The sequence below is a fragment of the Microtus pennsylvanicus genome, chromosome 14 (assembly GCF_037038515.1).
Source record: "Microtus pennsylvanicus isolate mMicPen1 chromosome 14, mMicPen1.hap1, whole genome shotgun sequence".
In the NCBI taxonomy this organism is placed as follows: Eukaryota; Metazoa; Chordata; class Mammalia; order Rodentia; family Cricetidae; genus Microtus; species Microtus pennsylvanicus.
The window spans coordinates 36,826,612-36,846,174 of NC_134592.1; the positions used below are offsets into that span (position 1 = coordinate 36,826,612).

A 19,563-nucleotide genomic window follows, 5' to 3' on the forward strand; every position below is an offset into this window, starting at 1 on the left:
CAATAAATCAGGCTCACGGTCAAGAAATGGAAACTACCCAAACCGCACTTGTCAATCAAGATGGCTAATTGAACTTCAGACCAAATGGTGAAGTCACACTTCACTGTATTAGGCCCAAACAATGACTTCCACTCAGGAGCAACAGGAAAACACAGTAAAAGCATGGCGACTCTCGCATAGCTATCTGATTTCCATTTTGAAATCTGTGACTGGGTACCCAAGATGCTTTGTTCAACAGTATTTATCAATTATCCAAACAGTATACATTTGTATAAAACCTGTCTACTCAAAACTTGGATAAGTTGTTAACAAACTAAAGCATTACTTTGTCTTTTATATCATCTACTACCTTATAACTGAATTTCTTGTTCAAATTATAATCCATGACTCAGATAAAATGTTTTACCTAAAAATTTTATGAGCTGAAAAAAAATTAACCTCTCATCAAAACCTATCATCCATCACTTCATACCATCTACTCTCAAGTCCCCTTCAATTCAGGACAGATTCCACAACTGAGATTACAAGACGCTTACTGATGATTTACATTTGGTACTGAGTAAGTAACACTAAGATTTGTGTTTACCCACTAGTTGTAAATCATGTACTGTAAGGCTGGTCTGCATTGTGTCAAGCCACCAAGGGCTGCAGGGGGACCCATCATACATTCTTACTGTCCATGCACACTTGTAAACACCCTCTGCACTTGCTGGCTAGAGGGTGCTGTGTATGGTTGCCTTTTATTCCACTTGCATTGATATGTTTGCATGCTGTTTTCAAGACAGGGTCCCCCTCTGACCTTGATAGCCATCATGGAACACATGCACCCATACACACACACAGTAAAAATAATTCTAAAGGGATACAAAACCAACCCAACTTTTAAAGAATGACAAGGCTTGAGGCCGTCACAGAAGCACATGCTCACATGCCCACATGGGAAGATTCTCATTCATCAGGAAAATGTACAATCATATACATGGACTCCATCAACACATTCAGCAGTGACAGAAAATAATTAAAAACTTTTTTTCCCTTTCTGTTCCAGATCATGTTCAAAAATGAAAGGAAAAAAAAAACCAAAGTTCAGATAAAAAAAAAATTCTGGAACCCTGAAAATGTGGACGATTGCCAAGGATTTGCTGAGACCTTTGGAGTGGGGAGGAGGCACCTTGGACATGTCAGACCTTGATGGAAATTAAAGGAGACTTAAAGAATTCCAGAGGTCCTCATAGATCTGGGGTCAGCAGCAGGGATTGAGGGGGATGAGCAGCAGCTGATTTGGAGAGCTGCCATGGTTCAGCCAGCTGCAGCTGTGGCAGTTTTGGGGCAAGATACAGAGATACAGAAAGAACAATCGGCTTCAGAGGTGATGCTGATACAGTTTCTCAGCTCCAGGAGATTAGGTGAGGGAGGGTTCTTGCTTGACGTCAGTGGAATGATACAGCACTGTGACAAGCTTACCTTTGGATTCTTGCCCTCTTTGGCTAACAATGCCCGAAGTCTTTCTTGTGAAGGTGGTGCAATGAAGATGATATAAGGTTTCAAATCTGAATTCCGGAGGGTCTTCAAAGACTGTAAAGATATTTGGTCTTTTAAAATAACTCCTATCATCGAATTATTTCTCAATAATATATATTGTTAAGATGTCTATAATGTTTCTAAGCATTTCATCATAACGTCATTCCCTATAAAAGTATATAAATATAAATTCACATATGTTATTCTACTGTTCTATTTACTGAAACAGGTAAAAAATATTGAAGGGATTACAACTGTATGATAATAAATCATGTGGATTATAATAACCACATTAAAAATCATTTTTGAGGAAGTAGAGTCCAGGAAGTTGCCTTTCTAGGTGAAGATACTAAAAAGCAAAACCAGAGAAAAACTTCTGGCCCCCAGGCCAAGCATACCCAACCCAAAGCAGGATTGTATGCAGTGAGACTCGGGACTCACCCTTTCTAGTGCTGCATCACCGTGCACACTTAAGCTGAAGTACGGTAACAGGCAGGATTGCAGACATGCCCTTTCTCATGTGAAGAGACACTAATATGCTAAACTATTTGAAATCTTATTTGTTAATGTTTGTTAATCCAAATAAAGAATCTCAAAAGAAATTAAAAAGTTTCCTTAAATAAAATGTTTATGATTGAAATAGCACAAACCCAATGTCTCTGCCCTCTAAAAATCCAAACCCAAAACAAACAAGCAAAAAACAAATTACTACTTTAGGAAGTCATTCAAGAGTCAATGTCTATCTATGTACATCCACCTAATGTGCACTGATTTTTTTTCTTTGTTTTTAGAGACAGAATTTCTCTGTATACTAGCCCTAGCTGTCCTGGAACTTGCTTTGTAGGCCAGGCTGGCCTTGAACTCAGAGAAATCTGCCTGCCTCTGCCTCCTTCTCCTGACTGCTGGGATTAAAGGCATATGCCACCATGCCCAGCTTGCCCACTAATTTTATGGCTTGAGTTGATAGCAGCAACAGACTCAGCCACATTAATTAAAGTTCTATGTTAAAGCTGAATCATTTATAAAAAGCAAATCATTTCCATAGCGAACACAATCCTTAAAACCCCGAATTTCTAAAGGTAATGTTTAAAATAGAAATCTAAGAAACATTGCCTAGTAATTTTAAGTTTGGAATACTCTGTCAAATAGGTGAATCTAAGGTTTTATTACTCAGAAAACTCTGAGTCTTGACTGTGATATTTGTGGGCTGTTGAAATAATGGACTTTAAAACTAAGAATAACCCTTGAATTTTCTAATTTTTGTCAGACCAGAAAAGGTAGCTCTAGAGACTTAATGTATTGCCAGTACCTATTTTAAGCTTCACACACACACACACACACACACACACACACACACACACACACACACACAAAATGCGCGCTTGTGTTGAAAGTGAAAGAGACTGAGTTAGCTGATGGACGAAGGTCATTGGCTAATAAAGAAACTGCCTTGGCCCAGCCTTTAGGTGGGTGGAGTAAACAGAACCGAATGCTGGGAGGAAGAGGAAGTGAGCTCAGACTCAACAGCTCTGCTCTCCAGGGCAGATGTGATGGAGCTCGGACCCAGGATGGATGTAGGCTAGAATCTTCCTGGTAAGCGCACCTTGGGGTGCTACACAGATTATTAGAAATGGGTTAAGAGGCTGAAACTAATGGGCCAGGCAGCGTTTAAATGAATACAATTTGTGTGTTGTTATTTCGGGACATAAGCTAGCCAGGCGGCCCAGAGCTGGGTGGCAGGAATGCAGCCCGCAGCTCCTACTACAGTTAGCTACATATTTGCTTTAGAGAATGAGTAGAAAATTATATGAGAACTGAAATAATCTGTCATTCTTGGACCCAAATATATGTTTTGTTTTGTTTTTTTTTTTTTGGTTTATCGAGAAGAGTTTTTCTGTAGCTTTGGGACCTGTCCTGGAACTCACTTTGTAGACTAGAGTAGCCTTGAACTCAGAGATCCACCTGTCTCTGCCTCCCAAGTACTGGGATTAAAGGTGTGCGCTACCACCGCCCAGCCCAAATACAGGTTTTACTAGATTACTTTACAAAATGCCCTCCAAGTTCAACACTCTAAAAGAATGTTCTAGTTTTACCTGTGTTCGAAGACTTAAGAGACATATTTTGCCAGAGTTAATTACTTGTCGTACAGAATCTATGCTGGTTCCATACAAATTTTTCTCAAATTCACCATGTTCAATGAACTTGCCAGCTGCTATATCTGCTTCAAACGCTTGCCGAGAAACAAAGTGGTAGTCTCTACCAGCTACTTCGTGGTCTCGCCTGTTCCGAGTTGTATCTAAGCAAACAAAACCAGAGAAAAACAATAAACACAAGGGGCTGGAGGGATGGATCGGAGGAATAGGTCCTAACAAGACTCCTATCAGGTGGCCTACAGCCCTAGGATACAAGCAAGCCTCTTCTGCTCTCAGCAGGCAAGTGCACTAACTGTACATACCTCCCCCAACATACAGATAAATAAAATAAATCTTTAATAATAATTATTAACAAATATGGATCAGTGTGGAAAACGATGAAGCCAGGAAGAATTTTTACTTTATAACACAGATTATGAAATAAGGAGATGTTAAGAGCCTGTGTGCTTAGCACTGTTCCTATGGAGGCATGAAGAAAAAGTATTTGCATTGTCTTCATAGTTAACCTTAGCTGCGTGATCCATTTTGTTTACGCTGTAAAGCACTGCAAAGTCACCTTTCCTTAAAGTTTATTTTCATTAAGAGTAGGTACTGTGGGCTGAGGAGATGGCTCAGTGGTTAAGAGCATTGAACTCAGAGGTCCTGAGTTCAACTCCCAGCAACTGTATGGTGATGAGATCTGTAATGAAATCTGGTGCCCTCTTCTGGATGTAGGCAAATATGTAGACAGAACATTGTGTACATAATAAATAAATCTTAAAAAAAATAAAAAGAGAAGGTATATGTAATCTTAAATTTGTTTTCAGAAATTAGGTCTAAATTTCTATCTTCAACAAGAGTCTAAAGAGTCAGGAACTGGGTTTCCTAGCAATAGGGCAAGGGGTCTAAACTAAACTTGATTTAGAAAATCCCCTAGTGCCATACACTTAGGAGCATTTTAATTCCTCAAGAACTACCTTCAGTAAAAATTTGCCAACAGGTTTGGTTGAGCAAATTTCCTCTTTCATTGGCAATACTATTTCAATAAAATGAACATTTTTCCCTGGGTAGTTAATATTCTGAGAAAAGCACAGGAAAATAGGAATGTGTCCAAACTTACGAGGAACTGCAGATGCAAAGCGGTCTTTTTCTTTGTTCATGAGTCTCTGACGCAGTTCATTCTGGCCACAGTTCTGTGGACCAATCAATATGATAGGTCTTTTTCTATTTGCTGGCTGATGGTAAAGTGACATTTCCTCATATGTTAAGATCTCTTCATTGTCATAATCTTTGGGAAAGAAAGAGTTAAGGATTTCAGAAAGAATTAATGCCATGTCATAGATATACTTTCTTACATAAAATCACTAAGTTTTGTCGGTGGTGTTATGTGTTTGTTTTTGAGGTAGGAGCTAGCTCTGTAGCCCAGGCTAGCTTCAAACTTGTGCTCCTGCTGCCTCAGCTTCCCAGGTGCTGGGAAGACAGGTGTTGAGGTGTCTAAGTAAGCCTGTCTAATTTGAAGTAACTAGTGTGCAGTGCCTGCTGTAACAGGAGACTGCTAGCGGATAAGCTCATGGTAGAATGTGTTGTTTTCATAAAGACTTCCCTTTATCGGGTTATGATCATTATATCATGATCAGATATAATGACAGAACACATGGATAAATGTCTGCATACAGTGACCACAACCAGTATGTCTGAGAATGCTAGAAGGCTTTCCTGTAGGTACAAGTTAAAAATAAACCATACTTGTACTATTTATTCTTTAACTCAGAACCATGACTCAAAAGACAAACTATAAGGAGTGAAGTAACCTTCCTAAAGCTAGCAAGTCAGAACAAAGGCGAGCATTAACAGCCTGTGACAGGAAGGGGCACTGGAAGTTCCACGAGGGAGGGAGTTTTTTGAGACTTAGTAGTGTCCAGCATAGAGTTGAATGGAGCTCAGACTACATTTGTTTAATTTTGAACTCAACTGTTTAATTAGTTGCAACAATTTAAGCAGAAATTTTAATATTTGAACTAGAATGTCTTACCACTGGGCTGTGCCCTCAGTCCTTCAAATGCTTTCAATCTTGTCTCTTACCTGGAACGAGTCCAGCTAGAGGCTGATTGTCTTCGTCCCCCTCTCTATAGGCCTGCCACCAATTTGTACAAAAACTTCATATTTTATTTCACTTTTTTTGAAAAAATTATTAGAAACAAGTAATAATTTTGCAAATACCTTAAATAGAAAAAGAAACCCAAACCTTGCAGGAAAAACGGACTATTATAGACGCTATAAATGCAACTCCTGCTACACTCCTTACAGGAAACAACTGACTATTACAGATGTTATAGATACAACACCTGCTATACTTGAGATTAGAACTTACCATCATTTTTATTGGCGTTATATAAAACTTTTTTCCTCTTCTTTTTATTCTTCTTTGCACACCACAGTTTTCCTGTTGATTAATCAAAAATAGTTATACAGTATTTATGTCCTTAAACAATGCTATTTCATATTGACCTAAGATACAACACGTATATGACACAACGATTTTGTCATTTTCTATTAACTACACACTGTAGGCAGATGTCTAATGTTTTCATTTTTCCTACAACTAAAGATAATGAGTTCTGCCTCTTCTCTTACTCCCTCAATGCATACACCTTTCTCTACTGAAAATTCTAGTGTGTATATTCAGCATGGGTGCAGATGAAAACCCAGGACTCTGGTATCTAACCTGACTTTTCGGGCTCCTTATCCTCTTCTATGGTTTGCTTCATGGCTTCTCGTTGCTGCTGGAAGCTTTTCCCTGAGTAACCAAGAGAAAAAAACAGGAAAACAGTTGAGATAAAAGGATAAAAAAATATTTTTAATCAAAGAAAAAAAACACTAGAAGTAATTTTTCACACTGCCTTACTAACCCTTCTGCCAACACAAGAATAATTCCAGCTAAGCTATATAGCCTACAAATGCCCCTTTTAACAAAAAGGTTTATTTTTAATTATGTCTATGTGTGGTGAGTGCAATGTAGATACTGGGAACCAAATTTGGGTAATTTGAAAAAGCAGTATGCACTCAATTGCTAAATCACCTCTAGTCTGCAAATGTTGAAATTTTGACCCAGATTATCAATCTAATCATATGTATTATTTATCATTTTCTAGTTCCAAGACACCAGTCAACATACATATTCACTGGCATTTATATTTCTCCTTTTGTTTTCATGTATGTATATGTGATAATAATTTAATTTCTACCTTTGTTACAAATGTTGCAAATAAGTAGAAAACACTTTTTTCTCAGTGGATTAATGCAAGAGGTTTTCAAGGTGACTAACCTTCATCTCAGATCTCTGCCTTCAAATAAATTAGGAGAGGAGATGCTATGGATTATGGTTGCATGCCTCTGCACAGTTAAGTACATGTCCTACCACTGGGCTGTGCCCTCAGTCCTTCAAACGCTTTCAATCTTGTCTCTTACCTGGAACGAGTCCAGCTAGAGGCTGATTGTCTTCGTCCCCCTCTCTATAGGCCTGCCACCAATTTGGATCTTCTTGACTGATCACATGAAGTATATCTCCTTTTTGAAAAGACAGACCTAACTCTCGACATGGAACATAAGGGTCATCCGAGGGATCATAATCAAAATGAGCTTTTACATGGATCTGAAAGAAGGGTAAAAATAAGTCCAAGAATACATACAATGGTAAAACAAAATATCCAGCACAATGTAGCTTATGTGTTACAGTGGTGCAGAGAAATGAACTAAAATTTAGGTAAGTAATTTAGTTAAGTCACAATACTTTAGGGTAGATTTGCTTAAGCTCATCTGTTGACATCTCTTTAAACTACAAGGTAGAAGGATGTTCAAACTGGGTTACTGTTAACAGCTAACAAAGGGCATCAAGGGCAAGGGAAGCAGAATAGAAACAGCTTGACCTGTGAAAACAGTGATCCTCAGTAAGGTATGCAGCTTCTAAACCACTTGAGAAAAGGTAGGTCCTTCTGTAAGTGTCCCATGTGAGAGTCAGTTTCCCTGGGACTGTCATAGCCAGTGGACTTCATGATCAGTGCAACTGTGCCTTACTTGCTCAGTGTTTCTTTTAAAGGTGGACGTAACTAGCATGTTCCACACACTAAATTATCTAAATCAGGATGATCAACTGGGAAAATATCCTTACCATATTTTATTCAAATCTATGTAATCCATTTATAAAAAATAAAATACAAAGGAACTAGTGTCTCCAGAAATGAGGACAATGTTGATGCTGGGCATGGGGTGGACGACAAAGTGAATAGTGGCTAAAGAGGATATAAAGTGAGGATTTAGATGCTGATGAAGTTATGGTTCTCTAATTGGGTATTGTTTGGAAATACAGTAAAGGTACTTTGTCCAATTTGCAAGTGGAGTTCTGTTTATCTAAGAGGGTTCCCTAGAGAACCTTCTATTCTTGATATGAAAACAGACATTTAATGTAATTCATATGCTACACAGTTTAGGGTTTCAGTAAATGCAGAGGCAGGCCACCCATAAATATTGTTAGACTATTTTAACTTTCCCACACTCAATACTGACGAGGGATTATTCCTGTTCTCTCCCTATTCCCCAATAGCACATCTAAGGTACCACTGATAAATTTCTGTTTTTATGGATTTACCTGTTTTTGGATATTGTATATAAATGAACCTTTTGATTGGTGTAAGTTTTTCAAGCTCCTCTTTGTTGTAGCATATACTCACACTTTATCCTTTTTATCAAATAATATCTCAGTGTACAGACAGATAAAGTATACTTTATGATGATTGCTGGAAGCAATTGTTAAGTTTTTTAAAAAACTTTTTGGCTCTTATTTATTATTATATATTTGCATGAATATTCATGTCCAAGTTGTTCTGTGAATATAAGTTTCCAATTCTCTTGGAGATATATATAAATATAATAGAAATTGCTGTGTTGTACAGTAATCAAGTCTATCATTTAATAGAGGTAAGTTAAATATTCAACATGTAGCAATACATGACAGTAATGAGCGATAAATTTTTGTAAAAGTACCTTCTATATGTTACTGAGCTAAAGTCAACTGTAACCATATAATGATAACAGCAATGTCAAAAATAATAAAAATTCTGCAACTGAAGTATGTTGTATATTTTACACTTATTTAGATAAAAATCACTCAATTTCTCTGTTTTTACTTGAACACACTATATTCAGTGAAGTTTCTAATACCAAAAAGTAGATAGAAGTCAAGGAACAATAAACAATAAATATTTAAACTTTACTTACTACGGTTTCTTTAGCAGGAGGTGGCTTGATTTGTTGACTAGGGATCAGAACAAATGTCAAAGTACCATGCATGTCAGACTGTAACAGAAAGGTTGAATTACTTTAGAAATTTTTATGAAAATCATCCCACGATCTTATGATTAAATTCCCTAAACAGGATGATCCTAGTTCAATTTTGTGAAAATATGGATATCAATATTTTCTAGGTTTTACAATAGATATCAATAGGTAGTAGACATACTACTGTAATAACTGATGCTAAATAATTAAGAATATAAATGTTGTTTGTCTCTGGAGTACTGGTTGATGTTTGTAATTCCAGCACGTAGGAGGACATGGGACAGAATCACCAAAAAGGTCAGTCTAGACTATATAATGAGTTTTACTTCAGCCTAGATTAAAAGTGAGGCCTTATCTTCAAAAAGGAAAAAGAAAAGTCATAATTTGTACATCTATATAATATGATCAAAAGCCATCCTCAAAAGACAATTATTCTGAGCGTGGTGGCAAATGCCTTTAATCCAGTACTTAGGATGTACGGGTAGGTGCATCTCTCTGAGTTTGAGGCCTGCCTAGTCTACATAGTAAGTTCCAGGACAGCCAGAATTTCATATGAAACCAAGGAAAGAGAGAGGATGACTCATCAATTAAGAGCACTCATTGATCTTGCAGAAAATTTGGGTTTGATCCCCAGCATCCGTAGGGAGGCTCACAACCATCTGTAACTCCAGCTCTAGGGGATCTCATGGCCTTTTCAGATTTTTTCAGATACCAGGCATGTATCACATGGAACATATACATACATGTAAACAAAACACTTATACATAAGCAAATCTTAAAAACTCTTTTTATAAGGGTGATTAGAAGTGAGTACCTGATTATGCTAGCATTGCCCAACAGAATTTGCTCAACAGAAATGTGCTGCGGCTATCTCTCAAGATGACAGCCATTAACTACACAAATAAATCTTGTTCAACTGTAGCTAGTGAGAATAAGAAACTGAATTTTAATTCACCAGGCATTCACTGGATGTCTAGACACACATAAAATAAAAATAAATCTTTAAAAAATAAAAGGAAAAAAAATAAAGCTATTATATAATAAGGCTCAAAGTAAATAAAAACAAACAAAACAAAAACCAAGCATAAAATAAGGAAAATTGACAAATACTGTAAAGTTAGGCCACAATATCTTATACTCATACTCACCAGTTATTGAAAAAGTGATCTGAAATAATCCCTTCTAGTTTAATAACAAAGTAGGTTTTTAAATGAATCAATTATTATTCTACAGCTTGAACGTACCAATAAATCAAAAACCTCATTGACATCCTTCCCCCGAATCTCAATGCCGTTGATCTCCAGAACCTCGTCTCCTTCATGTAAGAGCCCACTCTTCTCTGCGGCACCGCCTTTCACGATCCGGCTGATGATGACAGAATCCATTTCATTACGAACCGTGGCACCCTAAAAACACCCAACATCTAATTTAAACATAAAAATGTAATTTTTGTTAAGCATTTCATTTTTAAATCCTATTTTTTAATCTAATAAGACCAGTCTTTATCTGAGAATAAATTCACTCACATGGCTACAGTTAACAATTACACATGAAAGCAAAGCATTCCCCCAAAACACTGTTTCAGAAATACTTTTCTCATTAAAATTCTAAAATCACACAGATTTCTGATGCATATAATAACAGAAAAATGTACTCAGTGTTTAAAGACATGAAAATCAAATCATAATTCTTTTCTTCTGGATCCTATTTCAAGAGCTAGAAAACATCTCGGCATAACTAATAAACACAGGGACTAATTATAAATAATTTCTTAAAATACAACTAAGGGGTAAATAGCAATGTGGTTAATTATAAAAATCAAGCTAGGAGGTGGTGGTGCACATCTTAAATCCCAGCACTTGGGAGGCAGAGGCAAGCAGATCTCTGAGTTTGAGGCCAGTCTGGTCTACAAAAGCTAGTTCCAGGACAGCTAGGACTGTTACACACAGAAACCCTGTCTTGAGAAACCAAACAACAACAACAACAACAACAACAACAACAACAACAACAACAACTGGACAGGATCCAAAGCTACAGAGAAATCCTGTCTTGAAAAAAAAAAACAAAAAACAAAAAAACAAAAAACAAAAAAAAGAGAAAGTTAATTATAGCAGTCAGTTCACATTAAAATGTAGTAAATACTAATATTTATTATACAAATCAGAAGAACAGTGAAAAAATATACTCAAAATCTAGAAATGTAAGAAACAAGATAAAACTTATTTTCTGGGGCTCGGTGGTTAACAGCACTTGCTGTTCCTTCAAAGGACCCGGGCTTTGTTCCCAGCAACCACACAGGGCGGCTCACCAACCCCTTTAACTGCAGTTCCAAGGGCTACAACTTCTTTTCCTGGCACATTCATGTGTCCCACATATGTGCACTCAAGCATATACACACAGTGAATGAACAAATCTTTTACAAAACACCTAATTTTGAAGAATTTACATTATTATTGTCATAACTTTCCGTTTTAATCTCCTGGAAGAAACTAGTTATATAAACTGCTTATACATTCTTTTTTTAAAAAAATTTTTACTACCCTATTTGTGTGTGTATGTGTGCATGTGTGTGCAATGCAAAAGTCCTCAATCACTTTTATATTTGGAAACAAGGTCACTAAACCTGAAGCTGACTGATTTGGCTAGGCTGGTGGTTTGCCAGGCTTCAGGAGTCTGCTTGTCGCTGAGAGAGCTGGGATCACAGACATGTGCCACCATGCTGGCTCTTCACAGAGGGGCTGGGGTGCAACCTTCAAATGCTTATGCTTGTGGACCAAGCATGCTCCAGTGAAGCCACCTACCTAGCTCCCAAAGATCATATTTTCCAGCTGTCACTGTAAAGAGTAAGTCATTGCTCTTTGACCCTCAATAAGTATTTCATAAGTTTTTATTTTCACTAAATTGTGAGTAGACAGGCAATAAAATTAATTTTTCAACCAAATAAGGGTTATGAGCAAGAGCATATTTGAACTCCAACAAATTAACCCACAAAGAGAAAACTCTCCAGGAACATAACAGGATCTTCAACTGTGTACCACATGAGATCTTTGTATAGAAGAAAATCTCAGATCAGACGTGGGAACACTTACCAATGGAATATCACGAGCCTTTTCTATACGAACTATTTTTACAGTTTCTCCTCCATACTGGCCGATACTTTCATACACTCTCTCATCTGTAATGGGTTCTAGCTGCATTTCCTGCTCAGCAACCTTATCATGGGCCAGTAAAAGTGCCTGTTTCAAAGAAACCCACAGTATTTTAAGTAAGAACACGACTGTAGTAAGACTTAGTTTCTTCATGCACATAGTATTATGACCAAGTCCTTAAAGGCTTAAAATGCCAGATAATCATAAAAGGATTTTTTTGTCCAGTTTTAAAATAATCTATTTAAAAACATGATTAGGATAGTTTTACATATAAAAACGTATAACCCAACAATTACTTTTCAGAAAGAACTACAAACACCAATGCTAGAAATATATACAATGTTTTGTGCTTTCTCTACCTGAATATGTGGAGCATTTAACAAAGCAGTTAATTCTTGTCCTTCCTTCTGATGGACAGGCTTTAAAACAGTTTGTACCTAAGAAATTTAAAAAAATTATTTTTTTTGGTTCATAGAAATTAACATATAAACATAGCATCTATGTAATGTAGTACTTTTATTTTTAAGTGAGAATCAAAATTTAAAAAAGCACTTATAGTGAAGAGAACACTAAAGGAATATATGAATAAAAAACCGTCTCCCACAGACTTTTCAGTTTTGCTATGAGTAAAAATTACACTTTTCTGAAAGCATACTCCAAATGTGGTATTTACATCTGCAAATGAACCATTTCCATTTCAAACGTTTCTCCCAACACAGCATAAAATACATGAATGGTTTTAAGACAGAAGATATGCTCTGCCAGTTAGTTATCATGCTACTTTAGAGGTTTTTAAAAACTACATTAAAAATCAGAGATGTTGCCGGGCAGTGGTGGCGCACGCCTTTAATCCCAGCACTAGGTAGGCAGAGGTAGGTGGATCTCTGTGAGTTCAAAGCCAGCCTGGCCACCTGGTCTACAAGCGCTAGTTCCAGGACAGCTATCCAGAGAAACCCTGTAAAACAAACACAACACAACACAACAAAACAAACAAAAATCTGAGATGTCAATTTAAAGTTCTACACTTACAAGAAAAATGGACAATGTGTTCTTGAGAAAACTCCCACAGTTATGGTAAGTTTTTCGGGCCTCTGTGTCTGTCTTTATAGGCAGGCTGACCTCTTGAAAGGCTGACTAAATGACCTCAATCTGTGTCTGCATTGTGATCTTTCCTAATACTGCTGCATGGCTTAAGTGACCATAGGTAGTGTCAACTTTCCCATCCTTTTCAAAGAATCAGCTATACTCTTCCTATTAGGAAATTTAATTATTCTTTCCTATTTTCTTGGCTTCTAGTTACTTGAACTAAAAATGAAGTCCACTTATTTGCAATTTTCAATTTCTTACCAATGAATATTGAGGCAGGTATGTTTCTCTGAATACTACTGTCTCCCAAAGATTACACTGTGTGCTCTTACTGTTCAGGCCTCATTTCTGCCTGTGTACCTCCGAACCCCATAGCCTCTCCAAATGGTACACTGTAACAATGTGGACTACAAAACCAAAATTATCACTATTCGTGAAATTTAAAGAGTAAGCAAGGATTAAAACAGGAATTCTATATCACTTATGGCTATTTTATTAGCAATTCTCCAATTAAACCTCAGATGACAAGATGAGGACCAATTTTTACCACAACAAGCGTACCAAGGAAGTGAGGAGAGCTGGAAAGGTGGCTCCACAGTTAAGAGTGCTTGTGTTCTTGTAAAGGATTGGCGTTTGATGCCCAGCACCCATAGCAGGCAGCTCACAACCACCTGTAACTCCAGACCAAGGGGATCTGATGTTTTCCTCTGGTCCCTGCAAGCACCCATACATACATACATGTACACACACACACACACACACACACACACACACACACACACACACACCCTAAAATACTGTGATCGTGCTGGGTGTAGTGGTGTATGCTTTAATCCCCTCACTCCGCAGGCAGGAGGATTCCTGTGAGTGCTGGGTAGACCAGGGCTACCAGTGCAATGCTGCCTAACAAAGTACTGAAACTACTCTGTCCCCTAGTTTTGGTACCTAGAAACTACAAGACAACGCTTTTTTTTTGAAACTTCATGAAAACGACACTATTAATTAAAAATTTATAATCCTTGACCAAAACACCTTTCAACTGCTGGAGAAAGCAACTCTGAGAGGGAAGGACAGTTTTGAATTAAAAAAAAATATATCAAGACTTTATAAAAGCTACAAATCAATCCAATAATAATATTCTACAGACAACACTTTTTTCCTGCTTCTACTCTTTATTTATTTGTTTGTTTGTTTGTTTTTCGAGACAGGGTTTCTCTGTAGCTTCGGAGCCTGTCCTGGAACTAGCTCTTGTAGACCAGGCTGGTCTCGAACTCACAGAAGATCCGCCTGTCTCTGCCTCCCCCGAGTGCATCACCACCACCTGGCCTGTTTCTACTTTTAAGTCAGTTCCTAAGCATCTCTGAAATCTTTCTTTAAAACACAAAACAAAAAAAACCAGAAGTTGGGCAGTGGTGCCACATGCCTTTATTTGTAGCACTCAGGAGGCAGAGGCAAGCAGATGTCTGAGTTTGAGGCCAGCCTGGTCTACAGAGTGAGTTCCAGGAGAGCTAGGGCTACATAGGGAAACCCTGTCTTGAAAAACTAAAACAAAACAAAACAAGAAAACTAGATAAACACTCCCTTCTCTACCAGCAAGCTCCCAAACCCAGCGTCAACACACATCATTAGCTGAAGAAACTGAAGGACTGTTCTTACATGTTACTGTCCCCTTCCCAAAGCATATAATCAGAATATATTAAAAAGACACCACTACACCTCACATTTGAGGATCAGTAACCGGAAAGCTGGCAAGCTGGTTCAGTGGGTAAAGGCACTTGCCATCAACCTGACAACACCTGACAACACAAGTTCAAGTCTCAGAATGCACATGGAGGAAGGAGAACTGACTCCTCAAAGTTCTGCTCTGATCTCTACATTCACACACAGCATGTACACGCACACACACAATAAACAAATAAATGTTAAAAAAAATTTAAATTGAACCAGTAATAGGAAACAATTTCAACAGGTTTAAGTGACCAAACACATTGTGGGATAGTCATACAATAGAATACTACTCAAAACATTACTAACTACTGGGGCTGGAACTCAAGTGAATGGCAATGTTCTTACCATGTGTGAACTGTTGGGCTTGATAAAGCACAGAAGAGATGAACCTCAAGATTACACTAAGCAGAGGAAATCAGACACTGTCATGGTTTGATGTGAAGTGACCCCCACCCCCCTGCTCATATTTTTGCACATCTTTTCCCCATCTGGTGGTGCTGCTTTGTGAGGTTACAGAGGGTAAGGACCGCGGAGTTTATGTGTGCATGCGTTATAGGTTCTAACTCTGTCTCCAGCATCTAAGTCTGTTTCTGACCACCAAGACAATGTAGCCAGCTGTCCTACAGTCCACTGCCAATGAGCTACCCCAATGCCTCACCTTTCCAACCAGGATGAGCTATGACCTCACAAATCCTGTGAGCCCAAACAAATCCTCCCCATTTAAGTTGTTTCATACCAGGTACTTAGCCACACTGACAAGAAAAATAACAAAAGAGCAAATATTGTCTATTTATCTGACATGTTCATAAATGGCAAATTAGTAAAGCAGGAAGCTGATTAGCTTATAACAAAAGGGGCAAAAGAGTAGAAGAGGTAGTTACTCTCCAGGGCCTTGAGCAAGCTTTGCGGATGGTGGATGTTTTAGTGACTTGTGGATAGGTGGAAGATTTCATAGGTGCACACATAGATATTTACACTGAGCCAACCACGAAACAGCAATTTTTAACAATTATCTCAATAAAACTGGACATATACACACATGAAGGAAATCTCTATGTATATAGTTATTCCTTAGTATGACACAGAATTAGTTACAGGAACTCTTGTCCCTTACATAAGTCCAAAGTCACTTGAGTTTCTTCTACAAAAAGGCAGAGTATCTGCATGTAACTAGCAGGCTTTCCCATCCATATACTTTTTTTCCCCTACTAATGATACCTAATAGAATAGTTGTGTAGTATTGTTTGTGTTCAGTACAGATTTAAATTCTTTCAGAAAACTAGGCTGACTCTGAGATGTGCAGACCAGTGACACAGAGGGGCAACCTTTTGTTTGTTTCTGTATAGTCCATGGGACTGAATCCTGGGCCTCACACATGCTAGGCAAGCACTCTAGCCCCGAGCTCTATAATCAGACCTGGAAGCTATCTCTATACTTACTTTTACCAACATGAAATCATCCTGTTCAAACTGTTTGTAAGAGTATTAAATAACTAACTATCTATCTATCTATCTATCTATCTATCTATCTATCTATCTATCTATCTATCTATCTATCTATCTGGTTTTTCGAGACAGGGTTTCTCTGTAGCTTTGTTGCCTGTCCCGGAACTAGCTCTTGTAGACCAGACTGGTCTCGAACTCACAGAGATCCGCCTGCCTCTGCCTCCCGAGTGCTGGGATTAAAGGCGTGCGCCACCACCGCCTGGCTTAAATAACTATTTTGATCTGATTTTCAATTATAAATGACCACTGTCATCCTCACTGCCTCTTTCCTAGTCACTTACAGGATGGAGTGGAAGATCCTCTTGCCTCTTTTCCAGCCCTGATCTTACTCATGCCTAGGGTCCACCATTAAACCACTGGTTCCCATATATGCCATACTGTCTCCCCACAATCCTGTGCTCATGCTACCACAACAGAAGTCTCTCTCTCTCTCTCTCTCTCTCTCTCTCTCTCTCTCTCTCTCTCTCCCTCTCCCCCCCCCCCAGTATTTCAAAATAAAGAAAAATAAAAAAAGAAAAATTAATTCTGTTTCCTGATATGTTGGCTTACATTTTACTCATAGATGTTTTTAGATAAGCAAAAGTTTATGCCATGAAATTAAAGTTATCAATCTTTTCTTTTGAAAAAGTGTAAATTGGGGCTGGAAAGATAGCTCACTGGTTAAGAGTACTGACTGCTCTTCCACAGGTCCTGAGTTCAATTCTCAGCAACCACATGGTGGCTCACAACCATCTATACTGGGATCTGATGCCCTCTTCTGGCATAAAGGAATACATACAGATAGAGTACTCAGTAATCTTGCTAGGCGGGGGTGGCACCATCTTTAATCCCAGCACTCAGAAGGCAGAGGTAGGTGGATCTCTATGAGTTTGAGGCCAGCCTCGAACAGAGTGAGTTCCAGGACAGATTCCAAAAAACTACAGAGAAACCTTGTTTTGTTTTGCTTTTTGAGACAGGGTTTCTCTGTGTAAGCTTGGCAGTTCTGGAACTCACTCTGTAGACCAGGCTGGTCTAGATATCCACTTGCCTCTGCCTTTGAGTGCTGGATTTAAAGCTATGAGATACCACACCTGCCTCAATATGTTTTTTAAAAAACTTCCAGCAAAACCATTTAAGTTACCTTAAACAAACAAAAAAATTAAGTAAATGGAATAGAAATGGTATTTTTAATTTAAAAAAATTTTATTTCCTGCAATGCTATGGACTGAACCTAGGGCCTCATATATGGTAGACAAGGGTTAGAACACCAAGCTATACCTGGTGCTTAACAATTCCCTCAATGAAAAGAATATCATACAACTAATTTCAACAGTAAAAGTTGAGTTCACAGAATAGGAGTCCAACAGCTCTTTGAAACTCTGATAGATGGCCAGTTCTTCCTTTCTATAAACAGGTCCATATGGCACTCTGCCCTGGGCAACAGTAGATCTTCCTATTACACTGCATGTAAAGTTTTGTCATCTTAGGCATTTCAACCAAGGAAAACACCTCCCTTAGGGAAACTATGCTCATATATAAAGTATCTCCTAACTTAACGTATAGTCTGTAGCCTATACGTTAGAAATAGTACTCATTCCCATCCCCTTTTCTATATTTTGTGGACTCAATTAAATACATTTATTTGATGTTTTCAGAATTATTTTTTGTAAGATTAAAACAACCTGAAATTCTATAATAACGACAAACTGTATAATGTTCTGAAATCAGAGCTTATTTGTAATGTTTAAAACCTCCAATGTGAAAGATGCGTGGGGACATATTAAACACTGACCATCAACTAGCATCTGAACCTAGACTTTAAAAGCAACATAATAAAAAAAGAAAATTTATAGAGCAGTAGAACTGGATAATATGAGCTGGAGAGATGGCCAGCAATTAGGGCATGGGTTCCTCTTCCAGGGGGACCTGGGTTCAACTGCCAGCATCCACACGACAGCTATTAACTTCCTGTAACTCCTATCTGTAACTCTAGTCCCCGGGGAACAGACACACTCTTCTGGCCTCTATAGGCAGTGCAACCATAGGGTACAGAGACATACATGCAGGTGAAACATGCACACATAAAATAATAAAAATTGATGATCTGCAACATACTATTTTCATAAGAAAAAATCCCCAAATTGTCAATAAAGTTATATTTATAATTCCTGATTATTAAATATTATTATTTTATCTGAGTTTATAATATATAATGGTTAAAGAAAACCATACTAAGTGTATTAAAATTGAAATATGTTACTCTCTATACTTATTTTATATATAAATTAACTCTTCAAGATCAGTATTAACTAGGTTATAAATACTTTCTGAAAATAGTGCATGCAGCAGTTTTTTCTCATTTCCCATTACAATTCTTAGCAGGTGACCATTATCAATTACCTCAGACAATAATGACTTCAGCCTTGTCAGTCTGCTTTGACTAATAAATAGCCGGTGGATGCCAACGAGACGTTCAGACACGTACCTCTTGTACAAGGTCTTGTACATTGGAGATAAGAGGAAATGGGGGACTGGCCTTGCTCATGTGCACTGTGACAGCATTGTGTATCTTGAACGCATTCTGAAAATCTCTGTTTTGTACGAGCTGTAAAAGCAGTGAGATATCCTCCTGGCTCTGGGAATCAACCAAAGTGTGCTGGATATGTTTAAGCGAGGAAAACAAGTCTTCAATTTCTGGTAGGAAAAGGAAAGTTGTCCCCAAGTTAGTTGTTTTAGCTTAAATTCAATACATTTTAAGATAAATTTCTTAAACCAGTAAAATTTTGTCTTTAGGGTAAAACTAGTTTGCATAGTTTTAAGTGTCAATCATTGTTATTTTACTAATACTACATAACTGTTAAAGCTATAAAATAATAATAACTTACATTTACTCAAAAAAGCATTTTAATCAGAAAAAATGCATTCTTACTATAAAAATAAATGAGGGAATACAGAATTAAAATTAAAAATATCAACAATTCAACCATCTAGAAAAATTTCACCTCTTAGCATCTTTTTTCATTTAACAGTAAGTGTAACTGCTTTCCCAAATCACTATTTTTAGAAGAATATTACAAGTAATAGGTAGGTCCATCATATTTTACATAGTTCAAGCACAACTTAGAAAAA

The 19,563-nt window shown here is 37.6% G+C and overlaps 1 protein-coding gene across 7 annotated transcripts in view; it reads right to left on the reverse strand.

The window, feature by feature from the left end:
• Window positions 1–19,563, reverse strand: part of Pals1 (protein associated with LIN7 1, MAGUK p55 family member) — a 77,724-nt gene that overhangs the window by 4,330 nt on the left and 53,831 nt on the right. For all 7 annotated transcript variants that reach the window (XM_075947374.1, XM_075947373.1, XM_075947379.1 and 4 more), the window contains 11 exons: window positions 18,920–19,128; window positions 12,496–12,573; window positions 12,077–12,223; window positions 10,232–10,393; window positions 8,928–9,005; window positions 7,122–7,305; window positions 6,379–6,450; window positions 6,025–6,096; window positions 4,774–4,941; window positions 3,615–3,817; window positions 1,465–1,575 (listed from right to left, as the gene is read on the reverse strand). In XM_075947374.1, the coding sequence (XP_075803489.1) occupies window positions 1,465–1,575; window positions 3,615–3,817; window positions 4,774–4,941; window positions 6,025–6,096; window positions 6,379–6,450; window positions 7,122–7,305; window positions 8,928–9,005; window positions 10,232–10,393; window positions 12,077–12,223; window positions 12,496–12,573; window positions 18,920–19,128 (1,484 nt within the window). The remainder of the gene's footprint in view (window positions 1–1,464; window positions 1,576–3,614; window positions 3,818–4,773; window positions 4,942–6,024; window positions 6,097–6,378; window positions 6,451–7,121; window positions 7,306–8,927; window positions 9,006–10,231; window positions 10,394–12,076; window positions 12,224–12,495; window positions 12,574–18,919; window positions 19,129–19,563) is intronic.